This window comes from Taurulus bubalis (genome assembly GCF_910589615.1).
Source record: "Taurulus bubalis genome assembly, chromosome: 17".
Taxonomy (NCBI): domain Eukaryota; kingdom Metazoa; phylum Chordata; class Actinopteri; order Perciformes; family Cottidae; genus Taurulus; species Taurulus bubalis.
The window spans coordinates 6,117,138-6,139,746 of NC_136605.1; the positions used below are offsets into that span (position 1 = coordinate 6,117,138).

At 44.8% G+C, this 22,609-nt stretch overlaps 1 protein-coding gene across 1 annotated transcript in view; it reads left to right on the plus strand.

Annotated features, from left to right (window-relative positions):
* The window catches only part of LOC306749640 (microtubule-associated serine/threonine-protein kinase 1-like), a gene marked incomplete at both ends in the record, with an annotated part of 36,622 nt that overhangs the window by 8,116 nt on the left and 5,897 nt on the right, over positions 1-22,609 (plus strand). Inside the window, 15 exons of the mRNA XM_079232951.1 lie at positions 9,657-9,751; positions 10,863-10,938; positions 11,806-11,875; positions 13,417-13,577; positions 14,591-14,666; positions 15,469-15,678; positions 17,195-17,296; positions 18,602-18,734; positions 18,836-18,903; positions 19,497-19,573; positions 19,732-19,940; positions 20,719-20,857; positions 20,942-21,074; positions 21,760-21,925; positions 22,114-22,215. Of these exons, the coding sequence (XP_079089077.1) occupies positions 9,657-9,751; positions 10,863-10,938; positions 11,806-11,875; positions 13,417-13,577; positions 14,591-14,666; positions 15,469-15,678; positions 17,195-17,296; positions 18,602-18,734; positions 18,836-18,903; positions 19,497-19,573; positions 19,732-19,940; positions 20,719-20,857; positions 20,942-21,074; positions 21,760-21,925; positions 22,114-22,215 (1,817 nt within the window). The remainder of the gene's footprint in view (positions 1-9,656; positions 9,752-10,862; positions 10,939-11,805; positions 11,876-13,416; positions 13,578-14,590; positions 14,667-15,468; positions 15,679-17,194; positions 17,297-18,601; positions 18,735-18,835; positions 18,904-19,496; positions 19,574-19,731; positions 19,941-20,718; positions 20,858-20,941; positions 21,075-21,759; positions 21,926-22,113; positions 22,216-22,609) is intronic.

The window sequence follows — 22,609 nt, forward strand, 5'->3', positions numbered from 1 at the left end:
AATCGGCTTTAGTCAACACACGGGCAACGGAAGTGTAGAAAATAAAGTACAGAACCAGACATGGCTGGAAAACAGTAAAAAAAACAACAACAACAAAGCAAAGAGCACAATGCAGTTAGACAGTTGATCTCACAGTAAGTCAAACACAGCGTAGTTAAATCACCCTCCGCAAAAGAAAAAGGCTACGACAGAGCTTTCACTTTAGAGGGAAATATTGTACATATAAAAACACATTATTTATCTATTTTTATAGATTAAGAACAGTATACATAGTTAATAGTAGCTTCACCTTCATCCGCTACCTTTTCAAATCAGGCATGATAATCCAATAATCCAGTATATGGTACTGTAACACTGGGGCTGCAAAATGAATGCTTTTGATACTTCACAATCTTCTGTCAATACTTTTGGTAGTTTTACTTGAAGCTTCTGTAATCAAATGACGTGACTCTGCATCCCTTCAGCATCCTAAAGCGTCATTCGGCTCATCGTTTTGCTTTTTCTGCCCACCACGTACGTCATTGTTGTTGTTGAGTCTTACGGCTCTCATCACAGCTACCTCTGGTCTCCAGTCGCCACAGGGCAGCTACTCAGAGAACAAGAACTCTAAGAAACTACTGTACACACACTGCAGCCAGACCAAGTTACCACATGCTGAGGAACACATCGGACCCACATATTTCCCTCTTGCGTCGGTGGAGACCAAAAATAAAATCTAAAATAGAGTGAATTTTGGCCGGAAACAGGACAAGTTTCTCATGACAACTTTTAGAAAGGCGATCAATGTAATCAATAAGGAAACCAATGAATGCAAGTTGTATTGATATTTATAATGTGTTTATTAGTGAATTTTCTTTGGACACAGCTTGCTGTTTCCCCCTGTTTCCAGTCGTTATGCTAAGCTAACAGCAGCTAGCAGCTTCATATTGAGTGTACAGTCATGAGAGTGTTATCATTCATCTAAAGCTCGGCAAGAAAGTGAATAAGTGTTGTGTCATCGTGTATGGCGTATAGATTATTATGAAGAGGGTATTAATAAAACCAATAGCATGTTAACGCTTCTCTTAAGGTTGCTTTTATTATAATGTGTTTGCTCCACTGTGTGTGTGTGTGTGTGAGAGAGTGTGAGTGTGGTCACAGCCCACTACCTCTGTCACCCCATTAATTCTCCCCCCAAGTCATCATGGGTAATCACACACGAAATGAAGCAGCTCTTCGTTGCGCCCCTCCTCCTCATCTCACTTTCGTATTTCACTCTCCAACAATACTTTCCATTTCTCCAATCATCTCTCTCTCTCTCTCTCTCTCTCTCTCTCTCTCTCTCTCTCTCTCTCTCTCTCTCTCTCTCTCTCTCTCTCTCTCTCTCTCTCTCTCTCTCCCTTGAGACAGCTTCCGTTTGGACTCGGCCGTCTCTATCTCCCTCCGCAGGACGCTATGAGCCCGCCATCCATTATAGATGAGTCCAGTGTGTGTGTGCGTGTGCGTGTGCGTGTGTGTGTGTGTGTGTGTGTGCGTGTGCGTGCACATAGCCTACATCGTCATCAGTTAGGCTTTTTTTTGACTCCATTCGACATCTGTGTTGCAGTTATGCAACAGTCCTCATGACCTTGTCCCTAAGTCACGTCTTCGCTCTCTCCCTCTTGCCGCATTCTCTCTCCGTGTCCGCAGGCTGCGGTTGGAAAGCTTTTAACTCCACGCCAGGTCGCCTTTCAGCGCACAGACATCGAGAGCAAAGAAAACCGCCGCGAACAAGTCACAAAATTACACTCTGTACCAAAACGACCGCCTTTTGTTGTTCCTCTCTAAAGGACAGACACACCCTATCACCCTCCATCCCTCCCTTCCTCTCTCTCTCTCTCTCCCTCCCTCTCCTCCCCCTCTCCTCTCCTCTTGCCCACACTTGCCCAGACATCGGCGCACCTCTAAAGCTTGCGGGAGCTGCAGTGTGCTTTGCAACGCGATGAAATCCTCCCAGAGACCCGCTGCTTTCTGACCGCTCTCCCTCATCGCTCGACTTGCTTTGCCGCTTTCCTCGGAGTTCCTCCTCGATACCCGGCAGCATGTTTCGACGCACTAAAAGGTACAAGAGTAGTGATGCTGTGGCTCCTCCGAGGTGTGAGGTGTGGTAGCGCTTCCTGTTCATGCATCCCCCCCCTCCCTCTCTTTCCCTCAGTCCTCTCTCTCTGTTAGTCTACAGTGTCAGTGCCGTGTACATTACAAAGCGGCTCGTATTGACGGTGCCGCTGTGTGCCGAACGTGGTTTCAGATGTCGGCTCTGTTCTGCTGAGTGTGCGGAATGTGAAGAGTCCGAGTGATTTTTCTGTGTAATACTTAGAAGGCTGTTACGGTAACTGCTTCAAGTATTAAGTTCCAGCAAAGGATGCGATGAGTAAACTGCAGAATCGGTTGAAGCTGCGTGATACGCGACATGCTATTTGAAGGCCGACATTCGCCGTCTTTTATGCGGATTTCCAATCAGCACTGATGGTAAACGCAGTCGATTGAATCGTATAAATCCCTCAGCACGTTCGACACTGATTGAGAATGCTGAGTTCGCAGCGTGAAATCTGCCACTCTGCCTGCGCCCAGCGTCGCCATTCGAGCCGACAGCGGCGTGGACGATGGAGGCGAGGAAGCGCCACGCGCAATCTCTGCTACTCGGAGCGTGTTTCAAGTTTCAAAAAAACAGACACAGAACTTCCTCGTTCCTTTTTGCAATCAAGCTACGTTACAAACAGCAACAAATTAGATTCAATTATTGTTATAGTACATACATGAAATGTATTCTCTGCATTTGACCCATCCTTAGTATTAAGGAGCAGTGGGCCTGAGCGGCGCCCGTGGAGCAATTTGGGGTTGGGTATCTTGCTCAGGGACACTTCGACATGTGAACTATGGGGAGGCTGGGGATCGAGCCGGTGACCCTATGGTTGCAGAACAACCACTCATCCCCATGAGCTACAGCCGCCCCTCTAATAAAGGGCATGGCAAAAAGATGAGTGCAGAGGAACAGCTCTGACCTTCTTAGTCAGTGTAGCACACATAAAGGAACTGATTCCTTCCATCGACTATTGTAAATTAATTTAAGGTTAAAGTACTTGAACCGGCCTGATCTGTCGTAAGGTGTGTTAATGTCTCCAGCTCTTTTGGTCCGGACTGAAATATCTCAACAACTTTTCAGCTTCTGCACTGCACTTTGTGTGTTGGTGCTAGACAGCGAACAAGGTAAACAATATACCTGCATGGTTGTAGACTCTTAGTCTTGATATATAATTTAGAAGATGTGTTTGAAAGAGATTCCACTTCATTTCAGGTACTGTGGTGTTTCGTGTTGCGGAGGGACGACCCTGATCTCCTGCATTCGATCCTGCTACTCAGTCAGATTCCCCAAAACTATTATTCATGCATTCGTTTTTACCACCCAGGTGATGACAATGATCGGTGAAAATCTCCAGTTAAAAAAAATAGCCTTCCCCAGAACCTTGAGATTGAGATTCATTCGCCACTACATGGCCTTTCTTACGGGTTCGTTGATGCAACGTCACGTTATTGAAAAGGTGATGAGTCATCATTGTGACATTTCCAGCAGACCTGCCCGTGGACTGATTCACCTTCAGACGTGGTCCATCAATGACTGCACCAGCCAAATGTGAGTCAGGCAGAGCAGCGAGTTTCAGCAGTCCGATTGGCTGCTGGCGAGAGACGTTGTCGTTGGATGATGTCGTTTTTACCCGACCTGTAGGTGTCTTGCGCAAGACCTCAAATATCCATAAACTATAGAAATTATTTGAGCACTATTTTTTACCCCTGTGGTTTTTATTGATACTTTCAGATATCAACAGCTTGAACATTTGTGCTGACATTCGAGAGCAGTAGGGCGGGTCTTCATCTTCGACGGCGGCGGTAATGGAAGTCACGCTGAGTCTCTCAGTGTGACTTCATCCCCCCGCTGATCAGGGATTAAGCCGTCTTCTGTTACACCAGGGACTCTCACTACGACCCACCTGAGCCCAGACACCCAGGCAGGGGAGATGGAAACAACGCAGCACGCCTCCTCCTATTTGATGCCCGCCTCACTCAAACCAAACCCCAAGAGGAATCTTTAGTCCTCACTAAATGCCCAAAATGACTGCTGCGTTATATGCGAAGTTCAAGACTCCCCCTCTAGTCGCTGCCGGGTAAAAAGAGAGAAGAAAACGAGCGATTAAGATAATGAAAGTGACGGAGGTGGAGGAAAGGGGGAGCGTGTGCGAGAGGTGAAAAGAGGAGAGGCTGAGATGGAGCGCAGGGCCCTGGGGTGATATCTGTGTCTGCTCTTCCATTAGGGACCAGCTCACCAAGGTTACGTGAGCATGAAGAAACGCACTCTAGCTTTGACGGCCTCGCTCTCTCTCGCTCGTGCTCTCTCTTTCTTTCTTTGTTCGGTTTCTCTCTTTTGCTATATCTTTCTGGTTTTATTTTCTTCCTGGGTTTTTATTCCGAGGACAACCGTTGATCGAATCGGAACATTCTGCGACCTTATCTACGCGCGGCAGTTCTGTCAAGCTGTTAGCATTTCTCCACGTCGCTGAAGGCGGTGCAGCATGCGCTACATGCATGTAGTGAGATGTTCATTATTCAAAGAGTTTAGTGGGCGGTGTCTCCTTTTATTTTTGGGCCGTCCCAAAAAACAGAAACACAAGAACAAAAGGTGTAAGGAAGTCCTAAAACAGTGTGTTCGTCTGCGCTAGGCTACAGATGTTAGCCTGTCCAGCTAACTAGCTTAATAGTGACCACTCTAACTTCCCTATGCGAAGGGGAACAACATGGGTAACAGCTACCGTAAAAACAATCCTGTTAAGCAAAAGTACACTGTGTATTATTTCTACATGATGTAATTGATATTTTAAACCATGAATCCTTTGTGTACCAGCACTAAAAGCAGGTTTACCTCAACATTTATTTTGCCTATAGGTCCTAAAATAGCCCTGTGTCATTAGATACAGTATATTATCGTACAAATTCAATATAGCTCCATATAACATATAACATAGTGAACGTGTCTTTTTGCTTTCTCCTCCCTTTTCACTCCCTCCTCTTCTGATATGCAAGCACTGTTTTGTTTCTTCATACTGTCGTTAATGCAATACCTAATTTTGACTGAAACACAATGTTTTTTCACTTCACTTGAATCTTATACTCACAGGAAACACATTATTATTATTATTATTATTATTATTATTAGGCTGTGTGTTCACTGTTGGCAATTTTTGTTCAGCGTTAGTCACGCTGTGTGTGTGCTTACGAATATATTTTTGCATGTTATCAATAGATTAATAATCATGTAGCATGCACTCAAAATAGGTCGACCCAGCCCATGACAAAATTCTGAAAAGTAGCCAGTAACACTGGTCTGTATGTAAGTATAAGCTAAGAAGCTAAATTAGTTTGTTAGTCTGATCAGATATATTTTCCTGTCATACATAATAATGTTGTTGTTTATTTAGTGCAACATGTCTATTGCGTGGATCATCAAGGCATCTGACCTTTTTTTTTGGTTGTTGCTTTAAACTTGATCGAGCATATTTACTGTAACACTCCTTTTACAGGATTTCTGTTGTGTGTGTGTGTGTGTGTGTGTGTGTGTGTGTGTGTGTGTGTGTGTGTGTGTGTGTGTGTGTGTGTGTGTGTGTGTGTGTGTGCGTCCCTCGGGTGCTGTGGCTCAGGTGCACTGTGCACTGCCGCTCTCGCACGCATACAGCGCATCGTCTCGACGCTCTTCCACTGTAACTAAATAAGTCATTACTCTTCACTTAACCAATTATGGGCGAAAACCAAAAGGGGGTCAGCGGGAGGCCAGGACACCTGAGTCCACCTGAGTCCACCTGAGTCCACCGCGGAGTCTGTCCTTCTCAGAGCTGCAGCGTTTCCCCGGGTTCCATACACAGCAGCTTAGGGCAGTATGTGTGCTACAGTGAAGGGTCTTTTCCTTTCCTCTTAGAGAGATGAGACTCTTATTCTGTTTGATCCTCCTTCTCCTCCGCCGTCTCCCTCTCTGGGCCGCTCTTACAGGAAAACACTTCTGAGGACACGGGCGTCTCGGCAGCACTAACTTTACCAGCGCTTGACAGATATCTCTGCTGTCAGCTGCTGTGTAATCCCCCCGACGGAGACAGAAAGAAAAGACTGAAGTGCTTTCGGGGATGTTTGGGACCCTTAAAGAGCTGAGGAACATGGGTGGGAACGAGGCGAAATGTTGGACTTTTCCTCCTGGTTATATTGTGTTTTCAGGCCGGGCGATGGTTTTGACATTTAACACAACGCTCGGTGCAGTCGAGTGGCGACGTGATGGAGCGGAGGGAGGACAGCATGACCACCTCTTCTGTCCTCACTGACCTGCTGGACAACAGTGTTGGACTCACTCACTTAAAGAGGCTCGGACAGGGCTAATAGGAATCAATACATACGGCCTGTATGAGAGACATGTGGCATATTATGTACAGTTCATGTTACCGCATCGCTCCCACTAAAGCTTCACTTCGCTCACATATCTATATCGGGGCTCGGCAGAATTGGCAACCAATTGGGGAAGGGGAGACTTTTATGTCACATTTTTATTAATAAACTGAGAGAGCCAAGAGCTGATGTCTTTTTAAAGTTAGTTTTGAGCGCTATATATATATATATATATATATATATATATACATATATATTTTTATATATATATATATATTATATAAATATATTTTATATACATACAAAATCTATAGTGTATATAAAATCACTTACGGTGGGCTGACCTTTAAGGAAGACCAGCGCTATTCTCCTTTTCAACTTTTTTCATTTTGATTTGTCAAAATACTTATTATGGGTTATAGTTAAATGGTTAATTATTAACATCCCTAAAATATTTTTTTCCATAATTTTCCTGATAGTCATTTTAGGGAAATTTGGCTATTTGGACTATTGAATGTCACTCTGCCGTCCTCCCACTAGTTTCTTCACTGGATGTCAGGTGATCTGTTTGACCCCATAGTGTCACCAATACGAACACTGTGTGTGTGTGTGTGTGTGTGTGTGTGTGTGTGTGTGTGTGTGTGTGTGTGTGTGTGTGTGTGTGTCGTCCACTCCCCCCTCCTCTCCAGGGGTCTGCAGACTACTAGAGGTTTGTGTCCTCCCCTTTGGGAATAAAGTGCTCCGGCCTTCTCGAACTTCTCCTTAGAGACGTCTCGAGCGTGACGCTCGTTTGTATTTCTGCGTCCCTTTTCGTCTTCTCTGCCAACACACCCGTGATTAATGCTCGCCATTATTTCCATCGCTCCCATTTGTTCACCCTCACGTGCTGCGGAGGTAAACACACCCGGCCTCCTCAACAAGCATCAAGCGGCTCTTTCCTCCCTCTTCCTCTCCGCCTCGCTCTTTTCTTCTCTTTGAAGTGCTCACTTATCCGTCTCCCTCCTCCTCCTCTGCTGCTTCAGATCTACGCTTTGTTTGACTTTGCTGCTACATTTCATACGAGTGGCCGACTCGGTTTGATCAATATTGAAGTAATGGTGAGGGGGGGGGTGAACGTGCCGAGAGGAAGATGAAGGCTCCTGATTGTCTGCATGTCTCTGTCAGGGCCACACCTCCCCTTCCCCTGTGTCATCTACAACAATATTCCCCCATGTGCTGCTGTGTACGCCCTCGATGGTGTTTGTGCAGCGTGTGTGTGTGTGTGTGTGTGTAAAAAACTGGGTCATGTTTACCTTGCGCCTGTGTGGGTGATGAGCACCGCTGAGAGCGACTTTCAACCTGCATCTCCAATCTTTGTTTTTTGCACTGATTCCTTTCCCTCGTCTCGCTTTCATGCCCCGGTCGCCCCGCTAACACTCCCATCTCTTTGGCTCACCTCCTCTTTTTGACCTCCACACCTCCATCCCTCCCTCCACACCTCCAGCCCTTCCTCCCTCCAGCCCCTCCCCTCTCCTGATCGGCCATCGGGTGAGAAATAGGCCCCGGGCGTCGCTCTGAATACGCGGCAGTTTAGCGGCTACATGTTCATACCTCGCGTTACGGGGGGGAGTCAAGGCCAGCGCTGTGTGTGTGTGTGTGTGTGTGTGTGTGTGTGTGTGTGTGTGTGTGTGTGTGTGTGTGTGTGTGTGTGTGTGTGTGTTTACAGCCAGCCCCCATTGATTTCCCGCGGCGCTGAGAATCCATTAACCAAGAATAGTGCCGCCACTCGGTTCGACTCGAGCTCCTCTCTCTCTCTCTCCGTCCTTCTGGAAGGAATGAAAGCCAGCGAGGCGGTGTCGAAAAAAGAAACCTCCTCGCCACGTGCTCATGGGGCGGCGGGACGTCGCTGGGATCAGCTGGTGGAGATTAGTGCAGCTCCAGACAGGAAAAAAGGCTTAAGGTTAAAAAACGGCGTCGGGATTCCATCGATCCAGTTTGGAAAACGCGTGAAACGGCCCGACAGCGGTTTATCGGACCTGCACGTTAAAGCCAATCTATTGGCGTATGTGATCAATAACAATAAGGCCAGTTAAAGATTGGATTGAGCGGGTCATCCTGTGTGCGGTTGGAATAATGAAAACCGATGGCGCTGGCTCTGTCTTGTGAATTTATTGGGATTTGATCAGTGTGGTATGAGCAGATGGGAGCCACCGAAATAAAAGGCGGGCGTCGCTGGTTATACCCCAACAGCCATCAGCTGCTATTGAATAGACAGCTAATTCATTGTCAGCTTTTTCTTTTCTTTTTTTTTAATCCGTTTGCACACGGGTGAATATGACTTTGCGATCCGGCACCACTCGGCAGCAAAGTGAGCGTAAAAAGTACACGCAAAGTGGCCAAGAGAGCTTTTCAGATTTGTGTCGAGAGCTTTCTTTTTGTTGTTGTTGTTGTCGTCGTTCTTCAGACCAACATTGTTTTCATGTGGACTTCTCACTGCACACGCGGTAATCATGAGTCACTGAGCAATTTATTCTGCACTGGTTTATACTGTCATAAAAGTGATATAGCGAGTTCTCTGTGTCTTGTCTCTGTGTCTTAATTAAATTATTCACGTCCCGATGGGAAGCAGAAAAGATATTTGTATAAAACAGTGCATCCTCGACCCAGAGAGAGAGAGAGATTTGTTTGTCCCCCCCCCCCCCTAACTACCTTGGAAACCAAAGCGCATTTTGCCGCACACACACTTTAAAAGCCTTCGCATTAAATTGCACCGCTGCGTTCTGAGGAAATAAAAGAGGATCAAGAATACGACAAGGCTCCCTCACTTTCCTGCATGATGGATACACTGGTCGCGTGTCCAGTATGAATGTGTGAGGCCGATCCGAGGTGACTCGGTTATTAAGTGCCCAAAACATAATTAACTGAGTTTCATTTCGACCATTTTCTCATCCATCCTGTCTTCTCTCCCTCGCTCGTCGCCACTAATGTGTCTTAACTTGGCCTCCCTCTCATCTCTCTCGCTCTCTCCCCCCCTGGTCTTATCTGGGCCGAGCGGAGGCAGGCAGGGATGGACGACTGAGGAAATTGAATCCTCCTTATCGGCCGCTGTGCGACACGCCGACACGCACATGATACAGCACGCAAACACAGCACGGCCGCGGTGCGACTGCAGTGTCCTCCCGTTTACATGCATCTCTCTCTCTCTCTCTCTCTCTCTCTCTCTCTCTCTTTTCTCTCCACAGTTGCCGTACAAGCAACAGGAAGAGTCTGATCCTGACCACCACCTCTCCCACGCTGCCTCGCCCACACTCCCCTCTTCCCCTCCCAGGGCACCTCGGTACGTAGAGGAGCCGTGACCTTGACTTGACCTTGTCTATTGATGAGAGACGGGCCAAACTTTTTGTTTTTAAATCACTTAGATTCCAAAGTGTTTATTTAGAGAAAGACAGTTTTTCCCCCCTGAATAAAAAACAGTTTAAGGATATAACTTTTTGGATATATTTTTTGGCAATTTAATAGATTTGTTTCTGCCTCAACAGTTCACTTTATTGGTTCGTTTAGCTGAAATTGGTTCAATAATTATAATCCCATTCTGTAAAGACATTTTGTAAAGAAATATATATAGTCAGATGGGAAGATGGATACAAAATCTGCCTACCATCACCTCTAAAGCTCACGTTAAAGTGTATATCTTCTTTTATTTATTTGGTATTTTGTCATTCAGTTTCTGTACGCTAACCTTTCCACCCGGTTTACAGTCTTTGTGCTAAGCTAAGCTAAGCTAAACGGCTGCTGGCTGTAGTTTCACGTTTAGCATACAGACATGAGAGCGGAGTCAAACTTCTCATCCGACTGTCGGCAAGAGAGTGACGTCCCAAGATGTTAAACTATTCCTTTAATTAAGTACTGTTGGCTAAAATAACAAATATGCTGATAGATCTACATCTTTGTTCATCCATAAGAAGTCACTTTGACTGGACTGGACTCTTCATCCGGCTTCAGAAACGACCGGCACCCGACTCCCACGGCGGGCGCCGCGCTCGCCCTGATCCCTAAATCCGATAGACGAAAGGCTTGTGTAGATCATGCCTCGTCCTTAATCTGGCTGCTCCCAAAAATTAGCCGGCTTCATGTATTAATCTATGAAAAAGCCCTAAAATATTCATCAAGCTAAAAACTAAATCAAAGATAGGCTTTTTTGATTTAGAAAAAAATCCAAGTCAATTTCACACCCTTTAGGCCGACCCCAATGTTAGCCACACTAACGTAGTCATTGAACCACAGCATCAGAGATCAGAGGAACATCAGCGTGGTGCGGTGCTTTAAAGTGGGCTTTGTTCTCCTCTGGTCATTTGACTCTTTGTACCATCTCTCCTTTCACCACATGAGCGTCTCATCCTGTGTGCTTGTCTTGTCCCCCTCCCTCCTCCCCCCTCCTCCCCCAGCAGGAAGCAGCCCCCTGGACAGCCCGCGAAACTTCTCTCCCAGCAACCCGGCACACTTCTCGTTCGCCTCCTCCAGAAGGTCGCTGCATGTCTTGATTCCACACACATTAATGTTTTGAGTTGTTTTTTTACTGTCACCTGGGTGACACCGTGTTGGTGCGTGTGGACGGGCGGCCACGGGTCTGTTTGTATGAATGTGTTTCGACGATTTAGTATTTACAAAAAATGGGGACCCTTAAATATCAGGTCACAGGGTACAAATCAAAAAAAAAACATGGTATAAATCCAACCAAAAACATGCTAGGTATCACATTAAACATAAACATCAGGGCTACAATAATATATAATCCCCATGTACAACCTCTAAACACAACTCAAACAATAAATAGGGTTAGGGTGAGGGCTTGAAGGGCTACGACCTCCCCAGTTTAGTGTGGAAGAAGTTGACTGGCCTCCACAGAGCCCTGACCTCAACCCCATCCGACACCTTTGGTGGAACTGTCACAAGCCAGGTCTCATGTGGGGCGACCTCGCTAACGCTCTTGTGGCTTTTTCCCAAAAATCCATCGCAGCATCTTTAAGAAAAGCCGAAGGGACTGCAGTAGTGCGAGGGTCTAAAATGCCGCGTTGTACAGGCAGAGATGTATGTGAAGAGCCCAATTAGACCGCTACTTACTCCCCTCAGTCAGACAGTGTTGGGAGTGTAAATCCTCCGTCCTCATTTATCAAATCCGTCACTGTGCAACCGAGGCATACGGAAACAAAAATGAATGGGTCTTCTCACTGAGAAAGGCCCCTGGGATAAGAATAACATTTTTATTTTTTTGTGCAGCTGAAATTGAGATGACAGAAGAAAATTGGTTAGGATTATGTCTACAGTCAGTTGTATTAATTCACAGGTATTCACCAGTTTTTTTAACCAAAGTCACATCTGTGTTCTCTGCAGAGACGGACGACGATGGTCTTTAGCATCTTTGCCTTCCTCTGGATATGGAACCAACACTCCCAGCTCAACGGTAAATAACCTTCCCGTCACATAAATAAGTGATTCCCAACTAGGGATGTACCACCGGATCTGATAAGTAAAGCCGATGCGGAACTGCCTTTAACTTACACTATTGCTAATGGCCAGCAGGGGGCGGCGACTCTGGTTGTATAGAGGTCTATAAGAAAAGGACTCTACTTCTCTCTTGATTTATTCCGTCAGTAAACATTGTAAACATGAGCTTATGGTCTCAATCTCTAGTTTCAAGTCTTCTTCAATACAGCATGATGTTAATTAAGTCAATGATGGTCACATTTAGGGTTAAATATACTATAAAACAGGGTATGCTTCAGGGCGGGGCTACCTTGTGATTGACAGGATGCTACCACGACGTTGTCCGGACTGGGAGTCGCACGTGTTTTCTTCTTACAACATAGAAGTTGTACGAATAGTGCATCATAGTGCGTTTTCACCTCATGAAAGATGATTGCGTCATTTCGGTTTTCCGAAAAATGTCTTATTCAGCTTTTGGTTGTATTTAGATCCACCCTCTGATGTCACAAAAAACTAAATGGCAACGGCCAAAAATGCCAAAATCGCAGTCCACAAACTAATGTGTGACGTCACTGTGACTTTGTCCACTTCTTATACACAGTCTACTCTAGACGGGTTACATAGCTCAACCAACAGCTAAACCCAATTAGCCTCAACAGAGGAATATAAATGTTTATTTGATTGAAAAAATATATAAATATTATGCTGATCTTTATCACATTTGCAATCATCTGTCCATCAACCTAACTCAGTTGAGAGTGCACGGAAAATAGAAAGCTATAAGCTATAAGTAGCGAAACAGTTGAAATTCTTAACTAAAACATAAATAGCTTTGGAGATGAGTGCCAGGCCGGTGGGATGAGAGCGAGAAACTGGCATGAGATGGATCACATTCTGCTCCAATTCTAACACAGTCAGATACTATAATTAAAAGTCAAATGATATTTTGTATTGAATTAATACTTGACTTGACTAAACGTGTCAGTGCTACCTCCAGCTGTCTGGAAACAGCGAGCCTGGAACGTAAATCCTAAATGGAAACAGTGGAGCGGCCTCCAGTAGGACACGCATGAAAAACACAAAGGAAAATTAGGTCTTCACCGTTCCTTCCATTCTTTCAACATTTTCAATTAGTCCGTCAGCTCTGATCGATCGGTGATCAGTCTTTCGGTTAGCAAAGTAAGGGGAGAAGGTCCAGGTCTCACTGCTCTGATGACGTGGGGCGAGACGAAGGTCTGTGAGCCAGATTGATGGGTGTGACCCGAGGCTCATTGGACGCCTTCATTAACATTTAAAACCTCAATGTGTCATCCGAGGTGTCCAAAAGGTGTCCAAATCTATTAGTAGGCAGATTAAAAAGGGGGACCGTTTGTCCATCTCCACCCTCTCTAATATTCCTGTTTCTCTTCTCTCCCTCGCACTCCTAATCCTCTACCCGCCCTCGTCTGCTTCCTCTTCCTCCTCCACCCTTTTGCTCCTGCCTCCCCTCCTCTTCCTCTTCCTCTTCCCTCGCCCCAGTCCTCCAGCTCCTCTCAGGAGCGGCTGCACCAGCTGCCCTTCCAGCCCACCATGGATGAGCTCCACTTCTTATCCAAGCACTTTGGCAGCTCCGAAAGCATCACGGATGATGATGGTGGCCATTGCTCTCCTCACATGCGCCCACGCTCCCGCAGTCTCAGGTCAGCACCACCACCCATGAGATTAAAACAGAGGCTTCAGCGGCCCAAAAGCACTATCCTCTTTTTAAAAGGACTCTCTAAAAGCAGATTTACAGGGGTCGCCCCTGCTTGAGCTTGTTACTGCTTTTATATAACCTCCTAAATGCTCCCGGTTTAAAGCTAACGTGTTTGATTTGATCAGCGCGTGAAATGAACCAATAAATAGAGAGAGTTGGTGCTGTGTGTGTCTATCAAGACAAAGTCATCAATAATAGAAACTAACTAACTAACTTAGAAGAAAATCTTCTTGGTTTAGTATGAACAGTAATTTATGTTCGCTATTGTTAGCAAACTTCAGCTGGACGCTGCTTTGTAACTGATGTATCAAGACTAGCTGGTTGTTAAAGTGAGACTATTTTAAAGAAGAAACAACACATTCCTCTTCCAAATTAAATGTTGAATTTGACATTGACATAAATAGCTTAAGTCGGCTCATGTTAGCTAACTATAAATAATAGATGTTGCAATATAACGGCCATTTTGCTGCCTTTTATTGTACTTCTGTTTCACTGAGCTTTAGTATCGGCATTATCAGTTCAGCAAGTAGTAGCATGGGCTACTTTCAATCATATTTAAACAGTTAATTTGCCTCACTTGAAGCGAGCCTACGTGACATCACAGAGAGAAGAAAGTAATTCAACTGACTCAGTAAATTCAAAGCTAGTTTAGCTGGCGTTAGCTGACATTAGCTTTAATTAGCTACCGTTACCGTGTACCAAACCAGGAAGGCTGGAGCAGAAAAGGCCTGAACTGAGCAAGAGAGCTTTTTAATTACTTCCTTCCTCCTTCCATTTTTAAGAAGGTACATTTTATGAAGTTGTCTAGATATACATGAACTACTAACTTTGTCTTTATTGCTAATCAAATCTTATGCACGGTTCAGATGTGTTCTTCATTACACAGAACATATTATAACAGATTTTCTTTTAAAGCCAAATGTTTTTACCTATATTTCATGTTTTTCTACATCCCAGCCCAGGACGCTCCTCCTCCTGCTTTGATAATGAGATAGTCATGATGAACCATGTGTACAAAGAGCGCTTTCCAAAGGTGACACACACACACACACACACACACACACACACACACACACACACACACACACACACACACACACAAAGCTGCTTTGTGATAAACATCATATTCCATAAAAAAAAAAATACAAAACAGTGAGCAAATCCTTAAGCCTACAGAGCATTTCAGGCCACAATAACGTTCTAATCCCATTTACTCAGAGCTCATATTTTAGAGAAATAAAAAGGGGGTATAATTTATGATTGAGTGTGTTCGGAGATTTGTGTATAACAAATGCACAGTAAACACAAACACAGTTTAAAATAAACATAAAAGGAGCCATGGGGGTTGCTAAACCATAGCAAACACGATTATGTGGCACTGCCAAGTCGCGATACGTTTACCCCGTCAAAGAGAGAATATTAAGATAAGCCACTGCACTTAGAAATGCTGCCACAGTTCAACAAAAGAGACTTTCTCTTTTTGCCTCATTTTTCTTCCGTTCACTCTCTTGACGGGCCGAGGTTGGTATCGAAAGGAAATGGGCTGACAGCTTCCACAGAGATAACAATCGAGCCTGAGGAAATTTGGCTGTAATGTTTGGAGTTCATTCGAGGTCAAAGCTTTGTGCTTGTCCTCACGTAAGGGAAACAAGTGTACATTGCATTGAAGTCAGTGTAAAGCAGCAGCGCCACAATGTCTGAGGCACAAATGACATTGTTTTCTGACCTTGCTGCCACATAGCTCTGGGTCCTCTTAAGAAATCCCTCTGTCGCTTCTACCCCCAATCCCCATTCTCACCGTCTCTTTTCTCCCCACCTTTGTCGTGATCCACCAGGCCACGGCACAGATGGAGGGGAGGCTGGCCGAGTTCCTCCAGGCTTTCTCTCCTGAAAACGTTCTTCCGCTGGCCGACGGAGTCCTCAGCTTCATTCACCACCAGATAGCTGAGCTGTCCAGAGACTGCCTGGCCAAATCCCGCGAGGGACAAATCACCTCCGTCTACTTCTTTGAGCTGCAGGAGAACCTGGAGAAGCTTCTTCAGGACGTGAGTTATAGAACAGACACAATGCCGACGAGCTCATGTAAGAGCAATAAACCAAGTAATCAGGAATGAGTTCATTTGCATCAGAGCTGGGTATCAAAAGCAACAAAATTACAGTTTTTGAGAGAAAGATATATCTATATGTGCAACATATTGATATAAACAATGGGAAACATGACAGTTGTTGCTTATAGAGATGAGCCCACAGATACTTATTATTATCTGCAGTCCCCCTCAGCTTTATGGAGCGTTTTAGCATCTTTTAGCTCATTGTTTTCTTACTGTTTCGATTTCGGTCTTCTCGGCTCTCTCTGAAAATATCTTTTGAAAACCTGCTGTATGTAACCTGCACAGCGCCAAGCCGAAGACGAACAAAGTTAGCAACTAGCTAAGGGAACGTAGCGGAGCATTTAGCTAAAGCTAAAGAGCCAGACAGTTGCCAACAGGAGTGCTGGGTACACTGCAAAAAAGGAATTTCAAGAAAGTAAAAAAAGCCTTGTATCAAGAAAATAAGTCATATTTGCCGAAAAAAAGAATATTAATCTTGTCAAGCATGTTTTGATTAGAAAAAAATATCTAATTTTAGGAAAGTATGCCATACTTTTCCTTGATTTTTGGCTTATTTTAAGAAATCTTGTCAAGCAAAAGAATCTGCCAATGGGGTAAGTTTTTTTTGCTTTGATATAGGATGATTTGATTGAATAAAAGAATGTTTTGCTTCTTTGTAGAAGGGCTGTTTTGTGTCCAGAACCGGAGCATAAAGCTGAACTGTATTTATTAAGGTTCACATAAAGAAATTGTCACCAATTTTAATCTTTGAGAACATTGGCTTCCTCTGTTAGAAAATATGTCTCAAGGTAGGGTAGCAAAAGATATTAACATAGCATTTTAGTATCGGTACAAAAACTCACATATATCATATTTCACTAGCATTGAAAAGCTTTAAAAGATACCCGAGTAAATTAAAGCAAAACAGATCCATCTATCCTCTGCTGGAACGGGGCGATGCAATGTGATGCTGTGGAAGGATACGGATGGATAGACTCAGCTCAAGTCTTCAAATTTCATTCAAACCTGTGAATGCCTTTGAGACGAGACGAGATTGAAATGACTGCGGTAAATGCAAGCTAATCGCGCTCGGAGCAGATAACAGGTATCAGGCTATTTCATCACCAACCTCATTTTGGCGGCTTGATTTGATCGCTGCGATTCCTCAGGGCTGTCTGGTTTTGGTTCGATAGTATTGGCGTTTTTTCCTTTTTTTATGTGTCACAGCTTCTTGAAGTGTTTCTCACTCTGTCTTTTTGAATGAATGAATGAATATATACTTTATTAATCCCCAAGGGGAAATTTTGTGTCGAGTAGCAGCCATTTACACAGAAAATAAGATAAGATATAAAACCAACAGGGATGAAAGATATATAAGATGTATCGAATCATCTTTTGTGTCGTGTCTGTACATTAGTGTCGTGTCCGGACGGTGAAAGCGTTAATCTCTCTGTCTCTCTCGCTCTGTCAGGCCTTCGAGCGTTCGGAGAGCACCGAGGTGGCCTTCGTCACGGAGCTGGCCAAGAAGCTTCTCATCGTCATCTCCCGACCGGCCCGGCTTCTGGAGTGCCTGGTAAGATGACATCCTATCCTCGCTGCCATGTCACGTCCCTCTTGTGACTTAAGGCAAATCGATTTTCTTTAGATAAACATGGGCACAGACACTCGTTTGTTAGCCCATTAAAAGCATTTAAGCACTCTGATGCACCACACAGCGGGGGCAGGAAATCAAAGTAAAAGAGCCGGTCCAGTCTGCCTGGATGGCGAAACGCATTTGCATTTAGATTAGAATTTTCCTCGCCAAAGTACGACTAATACCAGTCTAATACCCCCTGCTGCTGGAACCGCCTTCCCGTCTGAGTCAGACCGTGACCAACGTGCCCCTTAAAGTTGGAGGACATCTATGTGTGTGTGTATGTGTGTGTCTGGTTGTTTTTCTGGGTAAACGTGTGAGTTTGTGTGTGTCTTCTGGCTTTATAACCGTCTTGCGTCCCGCTCGATGAGTCACGCCACAGCTTTTTCCCTCATAGTATTTGATTACGAGCGACAGCGGGGAAACAGACGTGGAGAATTGATGCGTCGATGTAATTCCACCCTCGTTTCCTGCATTTCGCTGCAGTCGGATTACGGTCTGCGTGAACCACTTGCGTGTCTTTGACACCGCCAGTGTCCAGGCTTTGGATCAGCAGCCCGGAGTTTCAGGAGTGGTACAGTGGATGAAACGCTCCTCGGCAATCCAACATGTCAAGCTCAATGTTTGGCCAATGTCAATCGGGGATCGGCTCCTGAGGTTCAGACTGACCTGGTTGCGTTGTCTTTGTGCACTCATTTCTCAGCATAGCTCAAGAATATCTGTTTGTTTATTGCCACACCAACGATGATTCAATTTGAGCAAAAAGAGGCGCGCAATAGCAACCTGGATCACGAAAAGGAGGGCAAATAGGACGCATTAGTCAAACTGACTGAGAGAGGTTATTAGGGGGAATAAGAGCAAACACACAATAAGCAAAAAGCCATTTTCTTTCTATTCACGCACCTAATTGTACCTAGTTTCTGTATTTCTATCGTTTGCTGCTGGTCTGCACTGGCCTCTTGATTTGGGCTGGTTGGAGTGAATGGTGTATGATTAAACAGAGCATACAGCTTGTAAAGTGTAGCTTTCAATGGGAAACCCAAGTCTCTGAGCAGACTGCAGCAATGGCGTCTTGGAGCTGCTCCAGAGGCAGTGAATCATCAAACAACTGCTAAGAGCAGCCATGGTGGCTTTGCTTGGATATGGAAAACATTTTCAGATTTACATTTGAACCAATTTATCCGGAAAGCAATTTAATGGGAGTAAAACTAAAAAAACGTTCCAACGTTATGCTGTGGTTTCCAGGAGTTTAATCCAGAGGAGTTCTACCATCTGCTGGAGGCGGCAGAGGACCACGCCAAGGAGGGTCACTTGATGAAGACGGACATTCCTCGTTACATCATCAACCAGCTGGGACTGACCAGAGACCCGATTGAAGGTGAGGCAGGGGAGAGATGGAAACGCACAGCCGTTACCTTATCAGAAAATAAATGAGCCGACAGCTGACTTAAACTGCAATATGTTTATGTTTCTCATCAGAGATGGTTAACCTCGATAGCTACGACAGCGAGGGACCGCTAACTCCTGAAACGGATGACTCGACGGAGGTGAGATCCTGAATGTGGTCATTTCTCTCATCCCCTCATTCGTCAACCTTTTTTTTCTGCCAAATTGCTAATTATGACAATTTCACCCAAATGTCTAATAGGATAAAATACGGAAGTGATGACATCTTGGACAGACGTGGATGTAAAACTGTAACTTGACTAGTTGGAGGAGGCGTGCTATTTTATGGAGGAGAAAGTGGCTTTTCATAGAAAATGTCTACTTCATCTGCAAATGACTTGGCATATTATATATATATATATATATATATATATATATATATATATATATATATATATATATGCACATCCAATTTAGCTCATTTATGCTGAAGCATAAAAAACAGATCCACCCCCCCCCCCCCCCCCCCCCATCCTTCCCTCTAGCATTAGGCACGCCTCCAACTGCCAAAATGAAGCTAAGTAGGCAAAAAGATTAGATGATTTAAATGTGACATCACGATAGTTACAGTGCCAAAAGACTACGTGACTTCCTTGACAATGAGGCAATATAAATGATTTACGTCGTGTTGGTTTTGTTCGATGTCACCCTGGATGGTGTTTAATATATCTGCATTGTGATCTTTGATCCACAGGGTAAGATCAGAGCGATGAAAGCGCCAGAAGAAGCAGACTTCCAGACCATCAAGCTGATCAGTAACGGAGCGTACGGGTGAGTCGAGGAGAACGTTCATGCTGTTCAGTACAGCTGTCAGGCAGGCGAGCCTCGACTTTTTTTTACTTTTATTCTTTTACAAGCAATGCAGTGGCCACAACCTAAGAATAACGTGTACCTCTGTGTGTGTGTGTGTGTGTGTGTGTGTGCACTAGCGCCGTGTACCTGGTGCGACATCTGGAGACCCGGCAGCGGTTTGCCATGAAGAAGATCAACAAGCAAAACCTGATCCTGAGGAACCAGATCCAGCAGGCCTTCGTGGAGAGAGACATCCTCACCTTCGCAGAGAATCCCTTCGTCGTCTCCATGTTCTGCTCCTTCGAAACCCGCCGGCACCTCTGCATGGTCATGGAGTACGTAGAGGGTAAGAATACATCCGTGTGTGTGTGTGTGTGTCAAAAATAAGTTGGATCCGTCCACTTCAACCCATTTATTATGTTATGTTAGGTTGAGTTATGCTCCTTGTCAAGATATTACCGTTTCAACTTCTGTGCGTTTAGATTTTGAATCGGCATAAGTAAGCGTCCCACATCTCTCTCCACACTTATTAGGGTTTGAGGACATAGTGTGCTCTCACTGGGGAAAAGAGAAAAGAAAAGTCAAATTGACAACTGCTCAAACGAATCGGCAGGCGTACTAAATACGTTTGTTTTGGTTGAGTGTGCTGCCGATGGACGCTATTCTCCCACAATGCAACGGGGAAAATATACGGCTCCATATTTATTTTTATATTTTGCACGTCTTGCATCATATCCTTTTTAGAACAGTGGTTCTCAAATGGGGGTACGTGAAAGCACTCCAGAGGTTACAAGAGATTTATTTTAAATATATTAAAAAATCCTTTCAAAATAGTCATTTAATACATTCAATAAAATATAAATGTAAGTTCATGAACAGAATTGGATATATTCCATATTAAATCAGACACTGATGGCCCAGCCCTGTGTGATGCATCTTTTTTTCATCCAAAAAGGCTTTGCACTGGTGGTACCCCCTAGTACTTGGCTGAAAAATATTTCACAGGGGGTACTTCACTGAATAAAGGTTGAGAACCACTTATATAGAACACATAAGGCTCTTTGACTTTGACAATTAGCGTGTCGCACAAACTGTTCTCATGGAATCCTGACTTGTGCTGGCAGGTGGAGACTGTGCCACTCTGCTGAAGAACATCGGGGCTCTGCCCGTGGAAATGGCGCGCATGTACTTCGCGGAGACCGTCCTCGCGCTGGAGTACTTGCACAACTACGGCATCGTGCACCGCGACCTCAAGCCCGACAAGTGAGGCGCGCTCAGAGATTGTGTGTTTCAAAGGAGTGTAGAGAAAGCTTGCGTGTGTTCACTTTGCTGTCGTGTGTTTCTCAGCCTCCTCATTACCTCCATGGGCCACATCAAGCTCACGGACTTCGGCCTTTCCAAGATGGGCCTGATGAGTCTGACCACCAACTTGTACGAGGGACACATAGAGAAGGACACTCGGGAGTTCCTGGATAAACAGGTGAGACAGCGACAGTGCAATAACATTTTTAAATAATCACACACACACACACACACATGCGATGTAGGTGTGAGTTGTGTCTTTTTTGGCTGCACGGCAGCGGAGACTCTCCCAAGTAAAGTTGAAAGTACGAAACGTCCTTTGAAGTCTTCATCTCTATGCAAAGACATTCCCCCCCGTCATTGTGTGCCAGGCATATCCCAAAGCGTGAAGAAGACACTCGGCAGAACAATAGGCTCGTTTTCCCTCCGCTCTTTGAATCAAATTCTCTTTTTAGGTGAGGGTTGGTTTCGTTTTGTCTCGAGCGTTTATCTTCCGCGCTCACGCTTGTGAAACTAAGCCTCATCGTGCCGGAAATCCGTGAGCAAAAAAAAAAAACATCACTGGGGCTTTCATCTCGTCTTGGCGTCTCCGGAGCGCTCTTCTTAGCCAGCAGGAAAATATGCATGCTCCATAAACATGTGCAACCAAATGTTATGCACAGGTAGGTTAAAAAGAGGTTGGAAAATAAATCACATGACTAGTTTGTTTAGCATAATCTGGGTAAAATGATATTTCTAGATCAACCATCAAAGTAAAATGAACTTAAGTTTCGATGTGAGTGCTTATTGGTGTCAGAAATGCACAAACCTGTTGAATCTTAACATCCCTGATGTAGAAATTATGAAATAATTGTTTCCTTCAGGTGTGTGGAACTCCAGAGTACATCGCCCCGGAGGTTATTCTGCGCCAAGGTTATGGGAAGCCAGTGGACTGGTGGGCGATGGGCATCATCCTGTACGAGTTCCTGGTGGGCTGCGTGCCTTTCTTTGGAGACACGCCGGAGGAGCTGTTCGGGCAGGTCATTACAGGTGAGGGGTCAGAGGTCATTACAGGTGAGGGGTCAGAGGTCATTACAGGTGAGGGGTCAGAGGTCATTACAGGTGAGGGGTCAGAGGTCATTACAGGTGAGGGGTCAGAGGTCATTACAGGTGAGGGGTCAGAGGTCATTACTAGAGACGTGTTTCCTCATGTCCTCCTCTCTCTCTCTCTGCTGCAGACGACATCGTGTGGCCAGAAGGGGACGAGGCTCTCCCCCTTGACTCCCAGCACCTGATCTCCTCCCTCCTGCAGACCAATCCACTGGTTCGACTGGGCACAGGTCAGTCAGCGAGATTAGTGGTTACCAGCACCTATTTTATCCCTGGGGTCTGTAGTATGTTTGGCCTCAACCATTAGTCCTTTTTATTTTTATAGGTAAATGTTTTGCTTTGTATTTGTACTATCACCTCGTAGAGGAGAAGGAGCTGGAAGTTGCCACCATTTATCCATTATTAACTATTTCAATCAGTATTTTTAGATAACTTTGTCAACCATCCATCCATTTCATTTGCTTAGCCCGGGGTCAAGTCGCGATTTTAACCAATTATTCAGTATTTGAAGATAACTATTTCGACCATTTATTTAGTATTTTAGCTAATTATTTAAAGTATTAATCCATTAAATTTATTAATTTTTATTAGGTAACTATTTCAACCATTTATCCATTATTTTTA